This window comes from Ciona robusta, unplaced genomic scaffold (genome assembly GCF_009617815.1).
Source record: "Ciona robusta unplaced genomic scaffold, ASM961781v2 AP042742.1".
In the NCBI taxonomy this organism is placed as follows: Eukaryota; Metazoa; Chordata; class Ascidiacea; order Phlebobranchia; family Cionidae; genus Ciona; species Ciona robusta.
The window spans coordinates 171104-198754 of NW_028323121.1; the positions used below are offsets into that span (position 1 = coordinate 171104).

The 27651-nt window shown below is 35.2% G+C and overlaps 4 protein-coding genes across 4 annotated transcripts; 1 reads left to right on the forward strand and 3 right to left on the reverse strand.

Moving 5' to 3' along the window:
* Window positions 1–4757: 4757 nt before the first annotated feature.
* Window positions 4758–6194, forward strand: LOC149723804 (52 kDa repressor of the inhibitor of the protein kinase-like). The gene is made up of 2 exons (XM_089893414.1): window positions 4758–5665; window positions 5731–6194. Exons 1-2 carry the CDS (start codon window positions 5534–5536, stop codon window positions 5941–5943), a joined length of 345 nt encoding a protein of 114 aa, XP_089749540.1. The 5' UTR covers window positions 4758–5533; the 3' UTR covers window positions 5944–6194.
* An 8983-nt stretch (window positions 6195–15177) lies between these two features.
* LOC149723805 (uncharacterized) lies at window positions 15178–18481 on the reverse strand. The gene is made up of 9 exons (XM_089893427.1): window positions 18350–18481; window positions 18117–18290; window positions 17927–18063; window positions 17737–17839; window positions 17588–17680; window positions 17204–17525; window positions 16880–17144; window positions 16659–16825; window positions 15178–16597 (listed from the first exon to the last, which is right to left on the reverse strand). Exons 2-6 carry the CDS (start codon window positions 18270–18272, stop codon window positions 17283–17285), a joined length of 732 nt encoding a protein of 243 aa, XP_089749553.1. The 5' UTR covers window positions 18273–18290; window positions 18350–18481; the 3' UTR covers window positions 15178–16597; window positions 16659–16825; window positions 16880–17144; window positions 17204–17282.
* A 70-nt stretch (window positions 18482–18551) lies between these two features.
* LOC149723806 (uncharacterized) lies at window positions 18552–26513 on the reverse strand. The gene is made up of 3 exons (XM_089893440.1): window positions 25672–26513; window positions 24980–25088; window positions 18552–18787 (listed from the first exon to the last, which is right to left on the reverse strand). Exons 1-3 carry the CDS (start codon window positions 26101–26103, stop codon window positions 18552–18554), a joined length of 777 nt encoding a protein of 258 aa, XP_089749566.1. The 5' UTR covers window positions 26104–26513.
* Window positions 18851–24411, reverse strand: LOC149723807 (uncharacterized). The gene has a single exon (XM_089893428.1). The coding sequence runs from the start codon at window positions 24317–24319 to the stop codon at window positions 23633–23635; it is 687 nt and encodes a 228-aa protein (XP_089749554.1). The 5' UTR covers window positions 24320–24411; the 3' UTR covers window positions 18851–23632.
* Window positions 26514–27651: the final 1138 nt, after the last annotated feature.

Genomic DNA, 27651 nt, shown 5'->3' on the forward strand with positions numbered 1-27651 from the left:
ACTTTTTCAGCCTATGAAACAAAGTTCTGATCGGCTGTATAACGATTTTGTCCAAACACATAATAAACGCCATAAACATGTGTTTGACCATCTTTTTGGTATAAGGGGAAATAATAAATACTGTATTAGTTTATAGTGATATGTATAAATTTGTATTTTATGCTTTTGTCTATGTCAAGAATATCATATTTGCAACACATGCGTTTCAATAAATTTCAGCAAATTCAGGATAAATGACAATGCAACACTTTAAAACTAACAGACTTATTAACTTAATAAATGTCACATTTATTAAAAAATGCTGTAAGGTATTGTTAGTCGACCCAACAATTTATATTTTTAATTTGCTCAGCTTCACTTGTTTTTTGTGAAAGGCATAAACTTCTAGGGATGTGCTGAAGTTGAAAAAGCTCGGGTTCGCCGAGCGCCGAGCTTTAACGAAAAGCTTTAAAGCTCGGCACGAGCCCGAGCACCTATGACGTCATCAAGGAGAAAGGCGTACGAGAATGCGTTCCTATTCAGCCGAAAAGCGCCGCTAATCAAAATAATACAGAACAGGTGGTTTGCGGTTAAAGACGGGTCTCGCTTTTCATAATTCCTACTGTTGCAAAATGTAAAAATTCATACAAAAAATATTTAATTAAAAAATATTTATAACTGTTACAGCCAGTGGCACAACTAGCAAGTTTCTACGCATGTTCATCTTGGATAATGTAACGATTAGTTACGTCAGAATAAACCTTTACGATCGTTACATCACAAACGAGATTGTTGGAAAACAATCGTGTTTTATTCGCTTCCATACGATCTGTTGTTTGTGTATAATTTTTGTTTCTGATGATTAGTTTAATGCAGGTAAATCGCGATTATGTGAATTTTAATTGGTGCAAATATAAGAGCGAGGAGCGACGCTATCAGTAAATTGGAACCAACATATATTGTAATATGATATTACAAAGTATCGTCCCGGTCGAGCTTGGACAGAAGCCAAAAAACATCGTTTGATGGCACCGCACGAGAACCAGAGTTTCATTACGTCATTTTTCACGAGAATAAATTCACAACGATTGCTTCGTTTGTTACGTGTGGAATGTATGCTACCGCATGCGTCTTCCTTTATTTCATACGCCGGCGCAGAGTGTAAAAATGTGACTCTGATACACGATGTTTCGATCTCGTGGTTGGTTGGGCAGTTAGCACATTCCTCCCGATTGTTATATTATAAAACGTCATAATTAATAGTTACGTTGCGATAGGACACGTGACGTAACAATTGAATGAAAAATTGTTCTAATTCCAAGCGAAGGAATGTTATATTGAATGCAACGCGTGTGTGTGCGTCTTAGCACTTTCTGGCTGCGTGCGTGTCTGCGGTAAAGGTGGCATAGGGGTTGCAAAACCCTGTGGTTGCAACCATAGGGGTTGCAGCAATTTATAATATTTCATTATAAAAAAGTTTAGGAGTTTTTGGCTTTTTATTTAAAATGTGATACGAAAACATTGGGCGCTTGTGTAATTCGACACCTGCTGTAATTCGATACGGACAAATTCGCTGACGTTGCGATTCGTTACTTGCGAGAGAGCAAATTCAAAACGAACGAAAAATAATTAAGGAGAAAGCTACGCTGACTAGTCTCGTTATCTCTTAGTAGCTTCACTTTTTTCATTTTTAATATTTTTCGCTCTCGCGTGCAACATTATAGCATAAGGCTCGGCGCTCGGCCCAGTTTTCAGCCGAGCGCCGAGCGTCAAAAAAGGAGACGCTCGGGCACGAGCTTTTGAGTTCGGGCTCGGCTCGGCACATCCCTATAAACTTCTATACTTGCCGGAAGCACATGTTCTTAATAAATGTCACATTTATTAAATATTGCTGTAAGGTATTGTTAGTCGACCCAACAATTTATATTTTTAATTTGCTCAGCTTCACTTGTTTTTCGTGAAAGGCATAAACTTCTATACTTGCTGGAAGCACAGGTTCAAACTGGAAAGGAAGGCTTAAAACATATTGCAAGTGAACTAGAGAATCTTTACAAATGCCACATCATCAGATTAAGTTATTGTAAAGTTTTGAAAACCGACAAACTTAAATAATGTTATACATATACAAACAAATTTAAAAATAAAACCCGCAAAAACAAATACCTATGCCGAACTTTTATATACCTTGCATATTTTTTCATTGGAGTTGAATAACTAATCGAAATTTTTCGGTTTCCGGCTATATCCGATCAAAGCATGTATATTTTACTAAAAGCATTGATTCTCGAATCGGGCCCACAGAAATAAAAAAGAATAGAACGCGCATCTCCAATGTCTGTAAAGGAGAGAGCTGGAATGGTATACACGGCTACCGACTAAACTAGTCGCCGCCTAAATTTGATTTTACTTTTTTAGTCGCCCGACTAAAATTTAGTCCGCCGATTTCGACCGACTAACCTTTGTAATAATGCACAGAAACTTAGTCGTTATTTCGAACTCATGTAAGCATTTCGAACTCATGTAAGCAAAAAGGATCTCCCAAATTTCCGTTACTTCAAACTCATGTCATCATTCCGTTATTTCGAACTCATGTAAGCAAAAAGGATCTCCCAAAATATCATCTACTTGTTGCGTTGCGCTAACCTTTTGGGTGACTTTACTTGAACAAAACCGCTGAGTCATAGCTGTTCGTAGATTTTCTTTGAACAAAACCGCTGAGTCATAGCTGTTCGTAGATTTTCTTTGAACAAAACCGCTGAGTCATAGCTGTTCGTAGATTTTCTTTATTCCAAACCCCGGCCTCCAACCCGTAGGCCATCCCCATACGCTTTAGTACTTCGATACTGTTGCGGATCTTTGATATTAATAACAATCACTTGCGACAAACGCGGCATAAAAATCAACATCGGCGACGCAGCACGTGAAATCTAAACAGACTTTAGTTTAGAGGTAATTCAATAAAATGTGTACGTTTAGCACTAACCTCCCACAGCTTCAAAATTTCATTCGATTTGCATTCTCCAAAGTTATTGCTGGACAAACACTGCTCTCTGGCACATTGACCCTTTACGTCTCGCACGCTTACTCGAACGGGTCAAATCTGATTGCTCATACAGTGTAGACCGTCTGAGCTCGAACGACGTCTGCAATTTTTTTAAATATTTAATCTAAGTTAACAACAATTTTTTTATAAAAAAGTTACTTTTTCTAGTTTAACATTAGATATAAACATATGCTGAGTCAGCATATTCTGGTATATAATCGACACTATCGAGCACAAATGTTGGAATTGCCACCCATAAAGCATTTAAGCTCGGCTTTCCAGAGAAGTGAAAGCCTACTGTCTCTGTAATAATATGGATCAAGCATTAGGCTATATAAACAACAGGGTTCTGCCAAACCTAAAATCAAAAGTTCAATGCATCACAATTCTGTTTCAAGACCGGATTGCATATTGACTAGATATTTCTATTGCTTCAGTTATGTTTTACAAATTCTTTATGGCCACAAGGTTGTGCACACATATTAACGGTATAATAATAATTTCATTTACACACATTACCACACCTACACATGAACATCCAGCAATCACATAGGCCATACAAAAATTAAATCAGTTTCCTTCATTCTTTTAGACACATCAACATTAATTAAAGGAAAGACATTGTTTAAAGATACTGCCCCCACAAGCAGTTTTATATACTCAATGAAAGCTTTACACCTACACATGAACATCCAGCAATAACATAGGCCATACAAAAATTAAATCAGTTTCCTTCATTCTTTTAGACACATCAACATTAATTAAAGGAAAGACATTGTTTAAAGATACTGCCCCCACAAGCAGTTTTATATACTCAATGAAAGCTTTATCTGTTCTTTGTGTAATCTCGTATTGGTGATGTAAACTTTGTTTACGTTTTTAAGATAATTGCAAGTCCTAATTTTTTATTAATACGTTTCGGATTGTTACCTTCTATTGCAGCTTGCAGCTACACTGTTGGTAACAAACTTTCGATTGAACGTAGCTACATAATATGCTGGGTGACTCACAATTCTGTTTCAAGACCGGACTGCATATTGACTACGTTCAATTTCTGTCTCAACATGAAATTTTTACGGTTGTCAGACCGCGCCACTATGGTTTTTCTCCATAAAAAGTTTCACTGCTAGGAACTTTGTAATATGGCTGAAAACAAAGTATGGATGAGATAAAGGCTTTAAAGGAAATTAGTTATCATGTCTGGTGCTGTGGCACCGCCAGGTTAATTAATGAGGTTTCCAACCGAAAAGGGGGTAATTGCATTTTACCAATTTCATTTTAATACTTTTTACTTGTAGGGGGGGGGGGAAGAGTTTCAAAACCGCAAATTCGACCGCTGGAGTAAAATAAATAGGCCGTGGCGCATTTTTGCATGGGATTTCCCATTATGAAAAATACCACTCAACTTTGATCGTTTCCAGCTTCCGAAAAAGTAAAGAAAACTCAAATTGTATTTCTGATTTGGTATAATGAATGCTTCTTTTTCAAAACCGTATAAAGCAAACTTGTAAAACATTGACCTTATATTTCAATTTTTGATTGCACGTAGCTACATAATATGCTGACTCAGCACTTTTTTCTTATTAGTTTGGTATAAGCGCTTTCTTTATATAGAATGTTCATTATGCCTCACTGATACCTACTGCCAGTGGCGCAGCCAGGAAAAAAAAAAAGGGGGGGGTTTCAATCTTTTTTTTTTCAAAACCCCCCCTTCTCGCTTGAAAACCCCCCCCCCTTTCTTTATTCTGAACGGACGGAAGAAATCTCGGACACTAATTTAGAGCGATATAATGTTTCTTTATTCTGAACGGGAGAAATCTCGGACACTAATTTAGAGCGATATAATGTTTCTTTATTCTGAACGGGAGAAATCTCGGACACTAATTTAGAGCGATATAATGTTTCTTTATTCTGAACGGGAGAAATCTCGGACACTAATTTAGAGCGATATAATGTTTCTTTATTCTGAACGGAAGAAATCTCGGACACTAATTTAGAGCGATATAATGTTTCTTTATTCTGAACGGGAGAAATCTCGGACACTAATTTAGAGCGATATAATGTTTCTTTATTCTGAACGGGAGAAATCTCGGACCACGTTGTGGGAAAGTTAGCACGCGACGTCAAACATTGAGGTCAATATTGGGGACAAAAGAGATAAAATATTGTTAAATATTCTTCTGGAGATAAAATATTGTTAGATCACATTAAAACTTCCCCGCGTAATGCAACCTACATTAGTTGGCAAGTCCAGAACGAAATTATTAATTTGTACGAGAGCAGCATTCGGCAATGCATCGTGAACAAGGTGAAAGATGCGGTCTTTTACTCAGTTCTAGCAGACGAAACTAGCGATGTTTCGCTAATCGAACAACTGTCTATTTGTGTCCGTTATGTGGAGGTGGCCAACGACAATAAACCAGAAATTAGAGAAGACTTCTTGGGTTTTGTGGCTGTGGAAAATATGTCAGGACATGCGCTTGCTAATTCAATTATTGAAACGTTAAAGATATGGGGGCTGAAATAACTTTCTGGCAAAATAAGTGGAAGAATTCAGACGTTGGCAGCCTGCCAGTAGATATTTTAACTTCATTGGCTTCCGCTAATCCTCAGTTCTTTCCAAATATACATACACTTCTGAAAGTAAGTAGCGCGTTATTTCTTTTTCGTTAAGTGACCTTTATCCACGAACGATTTGTATTTTTTAGATAATAGCGACCCTTCCTGTAACAACATCATCGTCGGAAAGATCGTTTTCAAAGTTAAAACTGTTGAAAACATACCTTCGCAGCACAATCGGACAGGAACGCCTAAACGGTCTGGCATTGCTCGCAGTTCATCGGGACGTTAATATCGATTCTGACGAAATTGTTATGCAGTTTAGTCAGCAAAAAGCAAGAAGACTAAAGTTACTTGTGTAAACGTATTCTTTGTATACAAAAAACGTTTGATACTTACGTTATCGCGTAATAAAAATCTCGTTTTCGTTAAAGGTTTGTTGGTTTTGTTGGTTGAAAAACGATATTATCAGATTTCAGAAGCATAGTCCACAGCCTCGACGTAGTGCATGTTTTAATTAAAACGAACCTATACGTTTTCAAAGTCATAGCCGCATAAAAAAATTTTGTAATTCTCAAAAAAAAAAAATTTTAATTTTCAATTCTCAAAAAAAAAATTTTTTTTTTTAATTTTTTTTTTTTTTTTTATAAAAGGGGGGGGTCGCGACCCCCGAAACCACGACCCCCCCCTTGGCTGCGCCACTGCCTACTGCCCTTTTTTTTATAAAAAAGCTAGTTTTTCGTGTTTAACGTTAGGTATGAATATATGCCGAGTCAGCATATTCCGGCATTTCACCGACACTATTGAGCACAGATGTTGGCATTGCCATCTGGTATAAGCGCTTTCTTTATATAGAATGTTCATTATGTCTCACTGATACCTACTGCCCATTTTTTTTATAAAAAAGCCAGTTTTTTCGTGTTTAACGTTAGGTATGAATATATGCCGAGTCAGCATATTCCGGCATTTCACCGACACTATTGAGCACAGATGTTAGCATTGCCATCCATAAAGCAATCAAGCTCGGCTTTCCAGAGAAGTGAAAGCCTACTGTCTCCGTAACAATATGGATCCAGCATTATAGGCTGCATAAACTTCTGCCAAACCCAAAATCAAAAGTTCAATGCATCACAATCCTGTTTCAAGACCATGAACTGCGTATTGAGACTAGATGTTTCTATTGCTTCCGTTATGTTTTTACAAATATATTATGGCCACAAGGTTGCACACACATTAACAGTGTACAATACGTTGCAATTTTATTTACACACATTACCACACCTACACATGAACATCCAGCATTTTATTTACACACATTACCACACCTACACATGAACATCCAGCAATAACATTAGGCCACACAAAAGCTAAATCAGTTTCCTCCATTTTTTTGGACACATCAACAGTGATTACAGGAAACACATTGTTTAAATATACTGCCCCCACAAGCAGTATTATATACTCAATGGAAGCTTTATCCGTTCTTTGTGTAATCTCGGTAAACTTTGTTTACGTTTAAGATAATTGCAAGTCCTAATTTATATTAATACGTTTTGGTTTGTTCCCTTCTAACGCTGCTTGCAGCTGCACTGTTGGTAACAAATGATCTCAAAAATCGAATTCGTATCTTTGTTCAAGCGTTTTTTTTAGATTACTGCTTCTCCCAATGAAAGTTTTGTTTGTCACTTGTGTAATCCCGTCTTGGTGATGTAAACATTGTTTACGTCTTTATTATGTTTACAAGTCGTTATTTGTATTATTATTTTGCGGTTCTAGCGTTGCTTGCCGCTACTTAATCTCACTGCTGAATTCGTATCTTTTTCAAAGCGATTTTTGCATCACTAGTTCCTGTTTCAGACAAAACAGTACGGACAACTGAAAAGACAGAGATGTGCTTGTAATATTTTATACTGCTACAATATGGCGTTGTTGAAGTTGGTTAACGTCTCCACTGTTTTACACCTTTGCACTGCGAAGGTTCTCCTGTGAACACCTAACGATCACCCATACAAAGCGACCCCATGGGTGTGTGGGGGAACAGCTGAAATTTTCATTCCTAAACTTTAACATCCAAACCACTCTTCTAAAAAATTGTCAAACATAGACTTTATTATATTTTAACTTTCGATTGAACGTAGCTACATAATATGCTGGGTGACTCAGCACTTTTTTCCTATTAGTTTGTTTGAAGCACTTTTTTATATTAGAATGTTCATTACGTCTCACCGACTATACATGTTTTACTCCCATGGCTCCCGACCCCCAACATTAGTTTGTTTGAAGCACTTTTTTATATTAGAATGTTCATTACGTCTCACCGACTGTACATGTTTTACTCCCATGGCTCCCGACCCCCAACAATTACTCCACTGCACCCGACCTTCATCTCTATGTAAAAAATAGATTCTTTTTAATGACTTTCCAAGATACGCGCATTCAACGTGTAACAACAATTTAATTTCTGTCTCCACATGAAATTTTTGCGGTTGTCAGACCGCGCCACTATGGTTTGACTTTCCAAAATACGCGCATTCAACGTGTAACAACAATTTAATTTCTGTCTCCACATGAAATTTTTGCGGTTGTCAGACCGCGCCACTATGGTTTTTCTCCATAAAAAGTTTCACTGCTAGGAACTTTGCTGAAAACAAAGTATGGATGTGATAAAGGCTTTAAAGGAAATTAGTTATCATGTCTGGTGCTGTGGCACCGCCAGGTTAATTAATGAGGTTTCCAACCGAAAAGGGGGTAATTGCATTTTACCAATTTCATTTTAATACTTTTTACTTAAAGGGGCAAAAAAATGAGTTTCAAAACCCCAAATTCGACCGCTGAAGTAAAATAAATAGGCCGTGGTGCATTTTTGCATGGGATTTCCCATTATGAAAAATACCACTCAACTTTGATCGTTTCCAGCTTCCGAAAAAGTAAAGAAAACTCAAATTGTATTTCTGATGAAGGGGCAACGAAAAAAAATGAGGTTCAAAACCGCAAATTCGACCGCAGATGAAGTCGTCCGCTTCAAGCGCAGTCGTGTATATTTTAGTTTGAAAATCTTTTCACGTGACTTTTGATTTTGGAGCCGCAGCGAATATATTTTTAAAACCTTTTTATGGGTGCATGCTACGTTATTATAATTCTGTTTATTTTGAAAAATTAGTGTATATTTCAAAGTTTTTAATCATTTTTTTATTGTGTATTTATTTCTAATGAGGAATATGGAAATAAACAAGAATGTGGAGGAGAAGGAAGAATTTATTGTTAAAGTAAGCTAAAGATAATAAAGATTCGGTGTACTATCTTAAGTCTGTCGCAACCCTTGTTTTATATTTACACTTCTTTGTTGATATTTATATAGTTAAATAGGCTATCTGAAATTATTTTTATACTAATTCTAGGCTAATATTGAAATTTATCACCAATTACAACAAAACAAGGGGAGATTGGGCACTGAACATTAGATTTGTCTGGAAACCATTTTGCATGTATTATCACAATAGGTCCTTCCTGGATTACCTAAAACGTTTTCTCAAATTAGTTTTGTCCATTTTCTAAATGTTAATACGAATATAAACCCCATTCGTGATATTAAATATATGCAGCACTCCGTGACTTTTTCAAGTATAGGCAGACGCACAATCACAAGAATTTCTTATATTTAGTTATTGATTATTTGAATAAATACAACTTATTCTTGATGGCGGGTCAACGGCAGTCGTTCTAATACAAGTACCTTATTGCAGGGTTCTAGAGTACTCCTTTAGCTTGAACCACTTCCAATTTTAGTTTCAAAAAGTTCCATAGGCTTCACTGATACCTGCTGTCTAATTGTTTTTGCGAAAAAGTTGGACATTCGTGTCAAAAATCAACTTTAAAAATGTGCGAAAACATGCTTCGTCACATCAATTCGGCTGACTTGTGTAAGCTTAACGATTTATTACGTTACAATAGCAATATGTTGTCATTATAGTGATATATTGCGTACGTTACGGAACGTTAAAGCCTTGTTTTTCGCACTGTTTTATGCTAGTGAAAACCATGCTGTAACCCCTAACAAATTATGTAATCTGTAACGTAGAAATCAAACATAACAATGCACATTCTATGACATAATCATCTAACCTTTGTTTAATTCATTACAGCACGTGTGGAAAATACGATGACGCAGCACGTATTTGCGCATTTTTATAGTTAACTTTGCGGTAATCATAATGCTTCATAAAATAGACCTAGATAATCCTATTCTGCTAATGTTGCTGCTACACATAATGCATTTTGTTACATTTATTTTTAATACATTTCAGAATCAGTATATAAAAGGAATGAGCGGATACAATCTGTTTTGCTCAACAATTACAGGAAAAAGTAAGTATATTATATTAATAATAGTGCAGCAACTCGCTAATAAACTGTATATATGTGTATTGGCTAAAGTGCTTAATGCATTAGCTTCTCATTTTTTTCGTAAATTTTAATTTAACTGTAATAATATGATATTCTTTATAATCTTACACTTGCTCTGCAAAAGGAATTTATGAAAAGTGAAGCCAAAAAACTTCTTTTCACTATTGTCGGAACGATGTGTACTGGCGTACAATGCTGAGTACCAACAAAGCGCTTTTTGTATATAGAAATTCAACATTAAACAAGAACAACTTAAAAAACCTGAGTTGCTGGATTAGTTTAACAGAAATACTGGCGTACAATGCTGCGTACCATCAAAGCGCTTTTTGTATATAGAAATTCAACATTAAACAAGGACAACTTAAAAAACCTGAGTTGCTGGATTAGTTTAACAGAAATGTATTATGAAGTCATGAACATTAAGTGGTACTATCTAAGATAATAGCATCGAACTAGCATACTGCATAGCCTACCAAATTCACCTGGACAATTAAGAAGGGAAAATCTATGGTAGCGGGGTGAAAACTAACGAGGGACGCAATTATGTTGTCATCATTAACCAGACCATATAGAAGAACCAACCTATATGTGCAAAGTGGTCAAACTTGGTTATTTGCTTTTTCCAAGGCCTTAATAAAGAGAGATTAATGTCTGTTTAGAGCAAGAACTGAATCCAAGGGACGTTGTGTAAACATATAACGGAGTGGACTTAAACTTGGTGTCAAACAGTGATAGCAAAGTTTTAAGAAATGAAAAGTACAGTAAATGTGGCATTAAAGATTATCTATTGATTTAAAAAAGACAATTAGACTTATGCAGCAAATTTTTAGAGCATCCAACCCACACAGATCAACTCCTAATCAAATAAAATTGTACACCTCTTTCAGTTTATTTTTGGACATTTTAATATGCATACATCATTGGTTGAGTAGTAAGCAAATAGTGTGTCACAGATATTAAAGAATATGGAATATAAAGAATATATTAAAAAATGCTGTAAGGTATTGTTAGTCGACCCAACAATTTATACTTTTAATTTGCTCAGCTTCACTTGTTTTTCGTGAAAGGCATAAACTTCTATACTTGCCGGAAGCACAGGTTCTTAATAAATGTCACAGTTATTAAAAATTGCTGTAAGGTATTGTTAGTCGACCCAACAATTTATATTTTTAATTTGCTCAGCTTCACTTGTTTTTCGTGAAAGGCATAAACTTCTATACTTGCTGGAAGCACAGGTTCAAACTGGAAAGGAAGGCTTAAAAAACATATTGTAAGTGAACTTAGAATCTTTACAAATGCCACATCATCAGATTAAGTTATTGTAAAGTTTTGAAAACCGACAAACTTAAATAATGTTATACATATACAAACAAATTTAAAAATAAGACAATTAGACTTATGCAGCAAATTTTTAGAGCATCCAACCCACACAGATCAACTCCTAATCAAATAAAATTGTACACCTCTTTCAGTTTATTTTTGGACATTTTAATATGCATACATCATTGGTTGAGTAGTAAGCATATAGTGTGTCACAGATATTAAAGAATATGGAAAACTCTGGAACAGTCTAGATGAAACAGAAAAATTAGAATGGAAAAATAGAGCAAAAGCTCAGATAAAATCTGAAGAAAAATTATCAAGTAAACAAAAAGTTTCATGGCGGCGGAAGTATTTGAAACAGCTTCATGAAACGGTCAGTTGTTGTCTGTTTAAAAATTATGTATTGCCAGTATAATTTTTCACTATCTCATTAAATACTGCTAGAAGTCGATTCAGTTTTATTGTATTTATTTAAAAGATTTTCTATAGGATAGGCACTACAAAACAATAAGAAGGAAAAATATTTTTTCAGTGTGAAGTCCTTGGAAATTTAGGTGTGGAAGTTGGAGGTCTGATCTGTTTTAATGAAAATTATTCAGTTTTTGGAAGTAAAAAAGCAGAAGAATTTTTTAACAGCCACCCAGAATTTCTAAGGCAATATTTGCGCTTTTTTCATTGGAAGGTTTGTAGTTTTACGGAAGATGTAGAAAAAAACAGCCACTGCAATAAATTTTATTGTATAAATTGCTGAATTATTTTAGATAGTTCTACTAGCCGCAAACTGGATGTCAAACAATTGCAGAAAGAAGTGCAGAATATTTTCAATAAAAAGTATTGTAAGTGCTGTAATTCATAGCTGGCATCAAATGTTTTTTTTTAACAACAAATCTTCAAACCAACAGCTACTGCTTTTGGAAAAGAAGGGCTAAGAATGAAGTACAAGGACCAAACTTCTTTCAGGGTGTTTGGATTACCAGAGGGCATACCATTGCGCAAGCCAAGTTCTTATGGCATTGCAGCATGCCAAGAAATTATTAATAAAGAGGCAGATATTACTGTAAAGCCTATGTATGTATTTAACGTAGTTAAGCATCTTGTTTAAGGACAAAGTTTTTGTTAGGGTTCCTAAGTTTATTTTTTATATCTAGGTTAAAACTTTTTTAATCTTGGCTATTGCTTGTTTATGTTTGGTTTATCTGATAATAGCAATAGATATGAATTATTATTGTGATAAATGCAAGGCGTTTTTTGCAGTAGCAGTGAGAACAATTTGGAACCCCTGAATGAAGTAGAGATGCCTATATCATGCTGTTCGAAAGAAAATGTGAATCCTGGACTTTGCACGAATGATGATCGTCCAGCATCTTTCAATGATGTCTTAGCCATGTTAGAGTTGGTTTTCTTGTTTCCATCATACTTACCTAACTTCAATTCTTTCTTTTGCGGTGGCACAAGTGATGATGTAACATTGGTTCCATTAAGTCAAGAACTCCAGTTAAATGAAGATGGTGACCCGATTGTTACATGGGCTTGGAAGTACCTTCGAAAGTTGTTAACAGTAAGTAATTAGACACGTAGTAGCCATATAGATCCCTTTTTGTCAAACAGTTGTTCTTGTTATTTCGGTTCAATTTTCCGCATTAAAATATGCCTAAAATCTTAAACTATTGATGCAATATATTTGCCTAATTCTTGAAAATTAATTGTTATCGTCTTATGCCAACATAAGACAAACGATACAATAGAATTTCTCCTTACTCTAACACGAGAACTCTTCTATCTTGTTTTAACAGGCGTATCATACGAAATATAATCAACTATTTCTATTTTGTCTAAACGTTGCTGGTGGAAACTTAATTTCTGTCTTTCTTAACTTATTGCTTGGAAACTTCCATTTCAGAAACCAATACTGTACTTAAGCGAGGGAAAGAAAAACAAGCATTAAAAGCTAAAAAAGCTAAACTTTGTAAGTTTTTTTCTGAGTAAATAATGTTAACAGTATATTGCTGCAAAAAAGCGGCATCATGTTTGTCCGGCGCCCTGGCAAAGTGGTTAGCGTGCCGTAGTCACTAATGGGTTGTCCAAGTTTTCAGCCATATATAACAAAATGAAAAAATCCCCCAAAAAATAATCACCCACAAAGTAACATACATGGTAACTCGTAAGCTGGCACGAGGTGTATTAACACCGTGATAACCTACAACCCACTTTTATAATACATATTTTACGCCTAACTATTCGCCTGTTTTTTTAATTAAAACAATTTGATTCTGCTAAAATTATCAACTAGTAGTACCAGGAATGAGAGAGATAGTACATTAATTGCACCTTGTTTTATTTTAGCTGCTTCTACACTAAAAAATTTAAAGAAGGACCAAAATAATTTCTGTTCGGGATGTTGAGATTTTTATTTTATATCCGAAAAGTATTTAGATGAAGAATGGGTGGTGTGTGATTACTGTTGTAGGTATTATCATGAAGTAATCATGCACTTGCAAATGAAAAAAATAAACTTTACTTCCCTTGTTATTCTTTAATGAAATTTGTCTGAATATACGCGTCCGGCTCTGTGGTGTAGTGGTTAAGCGCCTGCTAGTGGGTACCGAGTTTAAAGCAAGGGTTGTCGCTGCCTCCATTACTGACGTGTGTGTCTTTGAGCAAGTCGCTTAACGGTAATTGCTCAAACCTAGTGGTCACATACGTGGCAGCTCGTAAGCGGGCATGAAGTGCATGCAACAAGCCACCCGTGTTAAAAAGACTACTTTTCCCGGCATGCAAGGATAAAGTAAGTTGTGTTCATTTATTCATACCCTCTTATCGACTTAAAGGTTTAATAAAATCATTCAGGTAGGTCTACAAGGTTTAACTCTATAATATTGTCGTAGGATAAATGGATATTATTTACCGCCAATGAGCATATGCTTTATTTTACAAAACAACGAAGTCTCTAAGGACTTTGTTGGGCTCTTTAATGTCCGCTAGATGTCGCACACACTTACACAGTACCCGACTAAAACACTGTCCGCTAGATGTCGCACACACTTACACGGTAGCCGACTAAAACACCGTCCGCTAGATGTCGCACACACTTACACAGTACCCGACTAAAACATCGTCCGCTAGATGTCGCACAAACTTATACGGTACCCGACTAAAACACCGTCCGCTAGATGTCGCACACACCTACAGCACGGTAGCCGACTAAAAAACCGTCCTCTAGATGTCGCACACACTTGCGCAAGGATGACACGCAAAATCGTGAAGTGTTTCATATTTAAAAGAACAGTGTTTGATTGTATCTTTTAATAAAATGCATCACCACACGTGGGCAATTTTAAATTCCGGGACAAACTGGTTAACCGGACGGGACGCCGGAACGTATGGCAAGCCTATATGGTGTTGTAGTTTGGTTGTAAAGAGAAATATTTTTCCATGCCTGTTACCAAACGTGCGTAGCCGCGACTATATCGCGCCGAACCATTCCTAACCTAACTACACATTGGTCAGTCGCACAATAGAAAGAATGTTAACGAAATTCATTTGTGACACGCACGCCGGCACGCACAATGAAATTATGAGCCACCTAGTTAAATCTGCAAGGACTCGAGGAATATGAAATAATACACTAATGTACCACTAAATGGCGCTACTTCATACAAGAACAAATTAAGTCGGATCATATCAGTATAGATGACTGACTGTTCGAGGGACCTTGGCAGTTCTCCGACGTCACTAGCTTGTTCTGAGTTTCCTACGGGCCACAGGAAATACTTCCTACGCGTAAATAATGAGGCGGAATCAAATCCTTGGTTGCAATAATAGTTGCATATAGCAAAAACATACGTGATCACACACGAGTTCTCATAAAATCTTCAGCAGTACACTTATTTTATTTAAACCAGAGTCAAAAGTATTTATCTCCGGGAATCTTTCCTTTGACATTGGCACGATACGTCGGCGAATGTTATCTTGTCACTTAAAATAACAATCGTGATCTAGAGGTTACGACTATTTCGGAACGCAAACCGGTTCGAATAATACTTGCGTCCGAAAGCTATTTCTTCGTTTAGTTTAGAATGAGTGAAAGGGAAAAGCGTCACGACTTATAGCGGGAATGGGAGACACGGTAAATTAGGGCCGTCTGAGAAAGTTAATGGGTTCGTGGGAATCGTAGCGGGACATATCCGCGCTGTGACGCCGACTCTGGGAAATGGGACAACAGGACGGAAGACGTTAATGAAATGAATAATGGACGACGTAAATAGGACGGGAACGATACAGCAATATTAACGATATGTACATTCATAACTGCCGGACTTACAACAAGTTATGTTTTGCCCTACGCTTTTTAATGTTAAAACGAAAAATTCTCGACAACGATCAAATAGAAGAAGCGGTGAACGTTCCGCAAAGGCGATAACTGAAAGAATAGCACGTTTGCTATAAAGAACGAAACCGTGTTTATATTATACATGTGAAACACTGCGCACCCCGTGCGGAAGTATTATTTTTTTACGCAACCGCCAGATGACGCACTAATAAATAAAACCATCATTCACTAGACCCCGATTATTTTTAAACATAACTTTCGATTGCCATGTACAATTATACAGAACTTCGATTGTCATTTCGTCAATACTTTCACCAGGGTATAATTTATTAAAAAAATATAAATTATAACATAAAATTTATTGCCACGTTTACTTAGTCATCATCACTGCCACTGTCATCGCTGGACTCGTGTAGTCTTTCTAATAAATTTTCTTTGTCCAATTGGTTTTCTTGCATTTCTTCTTCTAGTTCATCTTCACAAATATCTTCAAAATTTAAGTCATCCAACACTGGAGTTGTAATTAACCGCCCAGTGATTGGTTCAAACCTATGGTAGAGTTTTTTTCAGATCAAGTTCCATTCGCCACTGTTGACATCTTAAATATGGCACTAAATGTTTATAATTTGGGATTTTCTGTTTTTCCTCAAGTATTGTTACCAGACTTTGATAGTATGCAAGGCAGCTTGACATATCCCTCTTTACCATATCAATTTCTTCATTTGCTCGCTGAACCATCAGATAGGATTGTACCATTTTGTGATTGGAGATCATTTGGGGTGGTTGGCATGAAGACCAAATATCAGACGTTTGTTTAAATACTTGTTCAGAAGATAAAGAATCTGGGCTTTTTAATGACGGAATACTTTTCATTTCGTTATACTGTGCAATAATCTTCTTCATCAAGTTAACCACTCGCTTTATATTTTTTAGGACCCGATTTGAAACAGCTTGTCCAGCTAAAGTAATTTAATATTTGTTTAAATTGTACTTTCATTAAAGGAAAAATATTGTACTTACATGGATACTTTTTAACTAGACTGCACAAAAATAGTCGCTCAGTGTTTTGGGCATTTAGTTTAAAAATAAAGTTGCAGCGCTTTTTGTCTGTAGCAGATATTAGAACATCAGTTTCCTCAAATGGTATATCCGATTTTTGTTTTAGTATGTCAATTTGTCGTTCCAACCTGAATGATGATAAAATGACATCTCAAAGGTTTACAATGTAGAATATCTATTACCTTGTAATTTTCGCTGCAATTTTTAACATTTCATTTTCTTTTGAAGACTCTTTTTCAAGGAAACTTAATTGTTTTCTGTTAATCAAGCAACATAATTTATATTTTAAAAATATTAACATTAAACAAAGATTACTTTAAATCCTTCTAAGTTCATTCATTTTAAAAACACAGTCCTCAACATTTGTTAACGTATTTGATGTAACCGGATTGGCCCGAAATCCTTCTCTGTCCACAATATCTTGTATATCACATTGGCTTATATTACCTTTATAAGAACAAAGCATTAAACAGTGAAGGAATAATACCATTTAACGTATTTAAAACCTGGATGCGATGAAATCATGTTGTCCAATTCTAACTTTGAATAGGAATAAACAGCCTGAGCCTTTTTTTAGTTTTTGGGTTAAAGTAGTACCTGTAAAGAAAACTGTAATACTACATACGACACCGTGAGGTATAATAATAAAGCTTTTAATTTAAGCTTCAATCCATAATGTATTAAAGCATCCGTAAGCATGTCAGTTCTGTGTTCAGGTTTTATTTCCTTTGTTATGTTTTTAAATTTTCTTAAGTATGACCAAAGTCGTTCCACCGTTTCCTCCTCCGTTAAACCAAATCCATTTTTACGCCTTGGACTGTAAGATGCCTATTAAGTAATGTTATAATAAATATTATGTTCATATTAATTTTCCATTTGTTGTGAAATACCTGACAAACCATGTTATGTCCATAACCATGGAATACCGGAACAGCAAAACTAATATGACTCAACAATCTAGTTGCATCTGTATTTACTCTTCCCTGAGAATAAAATACATGTTACTGTCATTCCAACAAAACAAACCAAAAACTCTTACTAAATGGGCATTTAGACGACAAGCTATATCATAAAATACTTTAATACTTGGTTGTTCCATCTGCTTCACAATATTTAGAAGCAAATATACAGCAAAACCAATTCTGAAATAAATAAAGCATTTTAATCTTACTGTTTAATTACTGTAAATTTTCAATTCAAATTGATGTGAGAAGCATACTAAAACTTACCGCTCTCCATGTTGCATATCCAAAAACATTTTTGGGAACTCATGTCGGCAACATGCCCCAAATACACCTTTTATGTGAAGTTTACGATCTTTACTTTGGGATCGAATTTTGTTTCCCGCTTTAATATCACTACATGGCTGTGAAAAAATAAAATGTAAGAAAATTGAAATTTAAACTCAACAAAAAGTACTATTTTGAGCTTTGGAACTGTATCTGTGTAGCTGGATAAGTAGGTTTGAACATATTCACTATTTAAAAAAAATCTGTTAACATGATGTGGAGCCAGGCTTTGAGTCCCAAAAGCCTTTCTCCGTACAAGGCCGAAGTTGCCATCAAGACAAAACATGTTTTCACATAATGGATTCTTTAAAGCAATATCACACTTAATGAAATTCATTGATTTGATAAACCTCAACTACAAACCCCTTTGCATACAGGGCAGGATGTTTCATCGTCAAATTCCTCAAACTGGCTTGGCAATGAGTATTGTAGTTGATAAATATGTTGCCTATATGATTCTAATGTTTCATCTAGTAGGCACTTTGACAGATCCTTCACCTATAAAACAAAAATGCAATATTAATTTTGCTATACCATTTAAAATAGAATACAACAAATACTGTGTTTACATAAATGTTTGCAGTTGGTAGCCTATGTTTTCATAACGTAGCAGAAGGGAATTGCAAAGTCCTTCAGTGGACACCTGCTTCTCAAGACTGAGAATCCGTAGCCATTCCATTAATTTAACGCCAACCCCAACCTTGGGAGTAGTCGGTGAACAAGCCCAGATCTCAGATCTTAATAGTGTTACAGCTTCTTTTTCACATGCACAAAAACATACTGTAACTTTATGCTGGTATCCTGTAAAAAAATATTGCAGATATACTAGTTAAAACAGTAAAACCTAAAAAATAACAAATTGAATGAATGAATGAATGAAATTTATTTCGTCTCTTCGGTCACGATAGCGAAGAACAAGAGAGTTGATAAAAAGCGAAAAGACGGGTAGTAACGGTAAAACAACAGTTGTTAAAACACGCTTGTTGATAAAAAAGAAAGAAATAATGTTTTGGATAAAAGGCGTGACCGTTACACCCTACAGACGATACAATTTCAAAATTAATCAAATAACATTTAATTAAACATATTAAAGTTCTAATTGGAAGAAAAGTGTGCGTAAGGGCACAACCCGTACAATGGGGGGAGTCGGCCTTAAAGAAGATTGATCCAAAGATTGGAACATGATGGAAAAACAAAACCCCCAAAAAGAAATTCCACCAAAGTTTACAATAAACAGTTTCGAGTGCACACTTATATAGAATTTAGAAACAAGTGCATTACATTAATACACATCACAGTATAAATAAACATTGGAATAAGAACTTAAAAAAAAAAATAAAAAAAAGAACAAATAAATAAAAATAGTAATAAATAAGAAGCAAAAAGGAAAATGGGCAGCAAGTATAATGTCCGGTTAGTTGCAGATTGAGTTATGTTTATTGATTTTGAATATTAATCCTTGAGATGCCTGGAGCTCGAGTTCGTGAAGGGTTCCTTTTGATGTTGATTTGAACCTGCAATTTAGAGTGCTTGTGGGCAGTAAATCTGTTTGGGGTATGCTTAGGAGTTGAAAAGTTAGGAATACGATGGAAAAGATAAGAAAAGATATATAAGCAAGTATTGGAAAGAAGAGTGGACCAGCAGAATTGAATAAATGAAAAAATTAAAATATGAACAGAAATGAGTGACATGCAGAATGTGTGGTATATAAGAATAGTAATGTGAGCTACGGAAACAGTAGCTTGATGGACAGAGTTCTATTAGGGCCGGCACAGGGGAAATTAGGAAATTAAACAAACAAAACACAAGTGTGCCAACGGCTTGCCAAGTAATAGTACTCATGTCGGTGCATCAAAATGTGGTGGCAGTGAATGTAAGTGCTGTATCAATAAAGTAAAAGTCAGACCATGCAAAGTAGTAAAAGTCAGACCATGCAAAAAAGAATAAAAAATGAGAAGTATGGTGTTTCACAGTGGTCAATTTAAAATAAATCAAAGTATAAAGTGCAACAATAGAAAAATAGTGGTTATACATCCTAGTTATTTATATAGGAAAAAAAAAGAAAAAAAAAGTGGTTATTCATAGAAGAGAGGGTTATAGATTAAAAAAGAAAGGATGAAAGTGTGTGTTTGGCTAAAACGGTTTAAGTAGGTTTAAGTAGCTAAAACGGTTTAAGTAGTAATATGGTAAGTGTATTAGTCAGTATTTAAGTTAGTGTTTGTAAACATATGGTGTTTGACAGCACAGACAAATTTTTTTAAGGTCGCCATTTGGCGGATTTCTATTGGTAATGAAGACCAAAGTTTAGGACCAATATATCTAATGGATTGTTGGGAGGTAGTCTTGGCACAATAGGGGATGGAGAATTTGGCTTGACTTCTAGTTATTCGTGTAATGTGTGATGGTTTATAGGCGATGGAATGAAGCAGAGCTGTAGGTAGTTTGTAACTGTTACATTTGTACATTAGAGTGAGAATTTCCAGTTTATACATTTCCTGAATTGTAAGAAGGCCATGTTGTCTCATGATTTTAGTTGTGTTAGCCCGTTTATGTAGATTAAAGATCATTCGAATAAATTTGTTGCAGAGAATTTGTAGTTTAGCAATTAATTGATTGTTTCCATTACACCAAGTAGATATACAATATTTTATATGACTTAACATCATTGAATGGTAAAGTGTTAATAGGGATGGTTGGTTTATTAATGGTTTAATCTTTCGTACTATAGCCAAATTTGTTCGTAGTTTTTTAATTAGGTTTGTGATGTGATGTTTCCATGAAAAATTTTCACTGATTGTAACGCCAAGAAATCGAAATGAAGTTACCTGCTCAATTTTGTGATGGTTTATTTTGATTTCTATGGGAGTTTGTGATTTTTCTTTCGCAGAGTTTGAAAAGAACATAAATTTAGTTTTATCAGTATTCAAAATTAGTTTATTAGAACATAGCCAATTTAAGGTGTTTTTTAGGTCATTATTAGCATGTTGGCGAATTTCTGTCTTTGTTTTACCTGATATAAAAATACTGGTGTCATCAGCAAACATTATGCATTTGCTGTGATTTAAGCAGTTTGGGAAATCATTTATATAAATCAGGAATAATAAAGGGCCGAGTATTGATCCTTGTGGGACTCCGAGATTTATAGTTTTTTGGTTGGAGGACAAATGACTGTTAAATTCTACTAATTGTTTCCGGTCTGAAAGGTAACTACGGATCCAATTTAATGCAGTCCCTCTGATACCATAATGAGACATCTTTTGTAACAGTATTTCATGGTCTATAGTGTCGAATGCTTTTGACAGGTCCAAGAATAATCCTAGGACTGAATTTTTATTTTCTAGTTCACTAGTTATGGTATTTATTAACATGGAATTTGCATGATCAGTGGAATGACCTCTTCTGAAGCCGAATTGACAATCATGGAGTATTTTAGATCGAACTAGGTAAGAACAAATTCGTACATACATTAGTTTTTCTAACACTTTGGAGAATACCGGTAGTAGGCTTATGGGTCTATAGTTGTTTATATCCTCGGCTTTACCTTTTTTATATATTGGAATTATTTTGGAGATTTTAAAGGCTTTAAGAAAAGTTCCGGATTGTAATGATAAATTAAAAACATGCGATAGTGCTATCAAGATGTTATCAGGAGTAGATTTAATGACTTTGCCTGGAATGCCATCCATGCCACTACTAGACTTTGGTTTTATTTCATGAATTAAATTTTTAATTTCAGTTGGTGTTGTTGGAAAGATGAACATAGAGGTTGGTGAGCGGGAATGAAGGAATTCTGTATGGTGACTGTCTGATTTTGGAATACTTTTGACTAATTCTGAGGCTATGGTTGAAAAATGTTCATTGAACCTATCTGAGATTTCAACTGGATCACTTGTTTGTTTACCATCTATCATAAATGCTTTTGTGAACTGGGTTTTAATATTTCCAAGCAAATTGTTGATAGTTTTCCAGGTTGCTTTCATGTTTTTTCTGTTTGTATTAAATAGTTTTCTGTAATATTCTTTTTTACTGTTTACTACTGCATGATGATACTTGTTTCTGGCTAGTTTATATTCCGACTTACTTTGTGCTGTTTGTCTTAATATATATTTTTTGTATAACTTTTGTTTAGTTTTATTTAGTTTTGATATATTTTCATTGAACCATTTCATTTGATTGTTTATTTTTATGCTCTTCGCAGGAAAAGATTCATTAAACTCATTTAAATACTGATTTTGAAACTGAGAGTAAGCAATGTCTGGATCTGATTCATCTAATATAATACTAATATCCAGATTTAATAGGTTTTGGTTAAAACTTGCAATGTTACATGGGCTAAAACTCCTTGAAGTAAGTTTGGTCTGATTTATGTGAATTCTCGTGTTTATTGCTTGAATAACTGGCAGGTGATCTGATATTGAGTCTGTTATAATTGCTGCTTTAATGTGTGAACTGTTAACTGTAGTCCAGATGTGATCTATTGCTGTTGCACTTGTGTCTGTGATTCTAGTTGGTCTATTTATAATTGACTGATAGCAGTGATCATGCATTATCTCAATAAAATCAGATGTGTGTTGGTTGTTTTCATTAAGCAAATCATAATTAAAGTCTCCCATAACAATACATTTAGAATTTCTAGTTTCTAATTTGTCCAGTGTTGAACAAAGGTGGTTTTGAAATTCAAGATTAGATTTAAGATCTAATCCAGGTGACCTGTAGACTACTCCACAAAAAAGGGAACTTGTCTGTGACGGGTTGTTGATAGGACCAGGGTTAATATTAGTTAGGGTAACAAATAGGGATTCAAAAACTTTTTCCTCCATAATTGTACAGCATTGTTTAACTTGAAAATTTATTCTCGAATTTATGTACATCCCAACTCCACCACCTCTACTCTTAGTTCGACTGTTTGATATGAAAGTGTAACCATTTAAGTTGCTATAGGGACCTGGTTGGTTTCCTACTATCCAAGTTTCAGTCACTGCTATGATATCTGGTTTAAAATTTAATGAAGCGATTAGTGCTTCTAGTTTCAGAAAGTTGTTTGGGTTGGCCAATGATCTCATGTTTAGACTTAATGTGGTAAGTTTGTTTTTCGTTTGTATTAAGTGACGTGTACAATTTTGTGCTGTGGTGTAGATGTCCGAAGAATTTATACCATACAGCTCTTCCTCATTCTCATCATGTGGAGAATCATTATTTGTGAGGGTGTTGTTAAGTTTAACTGGATCAAGTGGGGTAATAGTTGGTGTGAGTGTAAAAAGTTCAAGAAGATCAGAATCGGATAGCAGGGAGAAGGGAAAGTCTGGGGTGATCGTACAGTATTGACAGGACCAGGCATCATTTACTTTGTTAGGGTATGTTTTTAGGTTAGATAGTGAAATATGGGTTGGGATTTTTTTTTGGCATTTTGCATGGAATCTATTGGAACAATTGCAACATTCAATAAAATTTTGATTTATCCGGATTAACTTGCTGCAACAGGAACAAAAAAACCTTTGTCGTGCATGCATTGAGTCAAGTAAGTTATAAAAACTGGCCAAGTGTCTATTAGAGTGACAGAAGCTGCCATGCCGTGGATGGTGTAATATTAATACATATATAGAAGAAAAAGAAAGTGAACACGACATACTTCAAACATTAAGTGGTTTAAGTGGAAGCTTTAGGAGAAATTAGCTTAGCAATATCATTAATATTATGTATGACTTGCCGTTTGTTGTTGAGGGTCACGTAGATGGTTCCATTTGAGGTCCAGACATTCCGGAATCCAAAAGAAGCTTTGGCCTTCTCGACGATCTGTAGTCTTCGCGATGTTAGTGACTCCGTCATCGACATTCCGGTTCCTTTCAGGTTTCTTTTCTGTCCGTAGACGTCGTTTCTGACCATCCTGCGGACAAATTTAATAATAATAGGTACCCTGTCCTTCTTTGTTGGCAGGACATGGGCAATATCAATGTCTGCCGGAGTTACTGGATATGGTAGGTGTAGTTTATTTAAAATATTTAGAACATAATGTAAAAAACTATTTCTATCCCCAGGTACTCTCCTGCTCCCATGAACGATGAGGCAATTACGGCGTCCATATTGCTCTAGATCGTCCAGCCGGTCGTCTGTCCTCTTTACAAGAGCTGTTAGGTCTTTCAATGATGTTTCTAGACCGTTAAGCATCTTGCGCATCTCTTTGAGTTCTGGTGACCCTGTAATAACAGCGACAGCAGGAGAAGCAGCATCATTGTTTTTAGAATTAGCATTATCACTTTCATACTTATCTTGCTTGTTCTTGAGCTGCAAGAACATCTCTTCAAAGGAGGCCATCTTCTCCAGGATCGCTTCCATAACTTCTTGGCAGTTCAGTGAATATATATTGGCACAGTTTTAAAACAGTTTAACCTACTCTTGCATATATATTCACCTTATTCAAATAGAATTTTATGAAATGCAAAAGTGATGTCATAGTTTATTCACATTTAAAATTATTGTACAGTCAAATTGCCTAATGTCAACGTTTAATTAAAATAATTGCTTAATCAGTTCACTTTTACTAGTCTCTAAAAAATGTTTTACTGTACAACTTTCCCCGCTTAAATAGATGTGTAACTACAGTCTCTACAGATATCATGCATATATATCCCAAGATTGCACATCTTGTGTCGAAAATTAAAGCATTTTGCAACAGGAGAACTATTTTTTTCCAAGCTTCGCAGTAAAGATCAATGCAGTAATAAAAGCAGTTATATTATGATGTTATCAACACCCAATCACTGTGTAATAGTACCTCACCATTACAATTGTATATTTATAGTATAAAATTGAAAGAAAATGGCTGCAGTAAGTCGTACTATATATTACAGCTGAAGAATATGTTCTAATTACAATTGAAAAAAATAAAATTTGTTTGCCTTGCTTTAGTTGCTTAATACAACCATTGGTTTAATCGAACCCTTTTATGGTCCCTATTAAAGTTCGATTTAGCAGGTTTAACGGTAGTTACTATACCTTGATAATCAATGACAGTCATCATTCTTTCATATCCAGTTGCACATGAATGAGAGTCATTTCTATAGATTGTCCTTGTTGGTACATCCTTTTTCACAAACATGTTGCCCTATGATTAAAGGTGGCTGTACACAGTATCGGGCATGCGAATTTGCATCGTAAGCAAACTCGCGTGCGAATTCGCATACGATTCAGAAAAACATTTTGTCCTATATCTATGTACACATTATCTGGTGTCGCGTGTGTTTGTGACAATGCTTAAGAAAGGAATTGAATTATGAATTCAGCATTTAGTATAGTAGCAATTTTAATTTAATTTCCGTATTTACCAAGACCATGCAGATGCAAAACGTATTTAACACACCAAATATACATTATTCTGGTAAAAATTAAATATAATGATTTATGTATTTCTTCGCCTAATTGCCATAACCAAAATTTTCATGCAACGACAAACCGCAAAATTCGGACAAAAGTAGAGCATGAGCTTCCTCGATACGGACGGCAAAAATCCGGTTCGGAATCGCTAATTGTGCGGAATCCGGATACTGTGTATATTACCTTTTTTTCGCGCCTTATCCTAATTCCGCATGCGGCAGCAAAATTCAGACAAAACGGACGAATTCGGATACTGTGTACAGCCACCTTAACACTATTAAGTTTTACTCACAAAATATAAATGCATTAAAAACCTGCCAAATATCGGGTCTGTGAAACCACTGAAACTTGTGTGCCTCAGTCAGACATTCATGGCAAAAATAGGCGTTGTGGCCACAATCCCGACATCTGTAAATTTCCTCAGTATAAGATGAACAGCTGTTATAGAATCTTGTCGCTGGAGAAAACAAGCTTACAGCTAAATTTAACATGGAAGGTTCAATATCTCTCCACCGCTGTCTTAATTTGGTACGCTTCTCTTGGTATGACAACGTATTCCTTGGTATCTGGTTAACACCAAAATCCATATTTGTAGGCTGATCTGCATATGTGGACTGTGTTGATGTACATTCTGACAAGTTATAATGTTCTGCAACCGGTCCAAAGCATTTCAAAAATGATGGAGTGCCAGATTTCCCTTTTTTGGTAAATGTTATTTCCTTGAACAAACTGCCTGTCTTTTTCATTCTTTTTCTAAATATACAAACAATTAATGACCTACTTAAAAATATAGACCGATAAATTTTTTATTGACAGACTGGAGTACATTGGCTAATGTATAAAATTACCATTATGTTACGCTAGTAACCATTCTTCATCTTTGCGTGGCGAAGCAACAGCAGTCATTATTTGGCCAGTACTTTCACTAATACACCACGGCATCAGACATAACATTTATTTTGGCCCAATGCATTTAAGGTCCCCGTAAAAGTAATACTAATGCAACATCATTATTTGATCTATATACCTCATTCTTTTGGGAGCCATCTTTAAACATCGGTAACTTCCATGAGGCTGATCAAGATACAGATTTGTAATAACGCTGTGGTAAATTATATCTGTACAACTGTGACAATTTATGACAAACAAACTTTTCATTAGTCTGTGATTAATTGCTACTACAATATATAGGCGTACAGGAAAACGTACATATAAAATATCACATGGGACAATACAAAGAAGGCGGAAATATTTTTCCGCTAGAGGCGGTAATTATTTAAATTAAAAAATACGGAAAAACGAACAAAACAGCACTACAAATTGTTAATAAGTGTAAAACAAATTAATTAAATAATAAAAAATACCTTTCTAAATGCATAAAACACTAGTAAGAACATATTTCCCACATTAGGTCGGTTATATACGCTCTTTCGTTGTGTTTATTGTCGTCGGGTCTGTGGTGTAGCGGTTTGCGTGCGGTCGTAAACTCTCTTTGTTTCATTTTTACCGGGTTCGAGTCCCGCACAGTGGAATACTTTTTTATATTTTTTTTCAAGTTTTTTTTGTTTGACGAGTTTGGGGTTAGGAGTTAGGGGTTAGGGGTTTATATCTTATGTGTATAAACCGTGAAACTAACTGCTCCCCATAAAATAGAGAAACGAATTTGTCATCGCTTCCTAGCGGAAAAATTTTTCCGTCTTCTCTGTATAGCTCCATGTTAAAATATCTACCTTATAACACTGGGACTAAATAAAAAACTTTAACAGACCAACGATGATATAAAGATCAGTAAATATTAAATATATATATATGGTTAAATTGTAATAAATATAAACTTTAAATAGACCGCCATATTATTTTACATTAAAGCCTCACGTGACGTGAAAAGATTTTCATACTAAAATATACACGACTGCGCTTGAAGCGGACGACTTCATCTGCTGTAATATAAAGTTCATATTACAGGACCGCTTGAAGCGCTAAACTAGACAATTTTAAGTCCGCTTGAAGCGCAAAAAAGTTGACGGATCGGGCTGATTGCCAACAAGGACATGGAATCCGGAGAACTTCCAAACTTTTGCTTTGATGCATGAAGTGGATAGCATTGATACTTTTAAAAAATCCTATATTGTAGATTACATATTTGACGTCATAACACTTTGTATTGTAGATTACGTATTTGACGTCATAACACTTTGTATTGTAGATTACGTATTTGACGTCATAACACTTTGTATTGTAGATTACGTATTTGACGTCATAACTTTTTGTATTGTAGATTACGTATTGTACGT

Coding starts and splice junctions, on each gene's coding strand:
- LOC149723806 (XM_089893440.1), bottom strand. CDS start 26,103: ATGAAAAAGACAGGCAGTTTGTTCAAGGAAATAACATTTACCAAAAAA. Junction 25,089..25,671: donor ACAGACCCGATATTTGGCAG/GTTTTTAATGCA, acceptor CTTTAATCATAG/GGCAACATGTTTGTGAAAAA. Junction 18,788..24,979: donor GACTGTCATTGATTATCAAG/GTATAGTAACTA, acceptor ATTTTTTTACAG/GATACCAGCATAAAGTTACA.
- LOC149723807 (XM_089893428.1), bottom strand. CDS start 24,319: ATGGAAGCGATCCTGGAGAAGATGGCCTCCTTTGAAGAGATGTTCTTG.
- LOC149723804 (XM_089893414.1), top strand. CDS start 5,534: ATGGGGGCTGAAATAACTTTCTGGCAAAATAAGTGGAAGAATTCAGAC. Junction 5,666..5,730: donor ATATACATACACTTCTGAAA/GTAAGTAGCGCG, acceptor TGTATTTTTTAG/ATAATAGCGACCCTTCCTGT.
- LOC149723805 (XM_089893427.1), bottom strand. CDS start 18,272: ATGTTTTGTCTTGATGGCAACTTCGGCCTTGTACGGAGAAAGGCTTTT. Junction 18,064..18,116: donor CAGTTCCAAAGCTCAAAATA/GTACTTTTTGTT, acceptor ATTTTTTCACAG/CCATGTAGTGATATTAAAGC. Junction 17,526..17,587: donor GACATAACATGGTTTGTCAG/GTATTTCACAAC, acceptor ATTACTTAATAG/GCATCTTACAGTCCAAGGCG.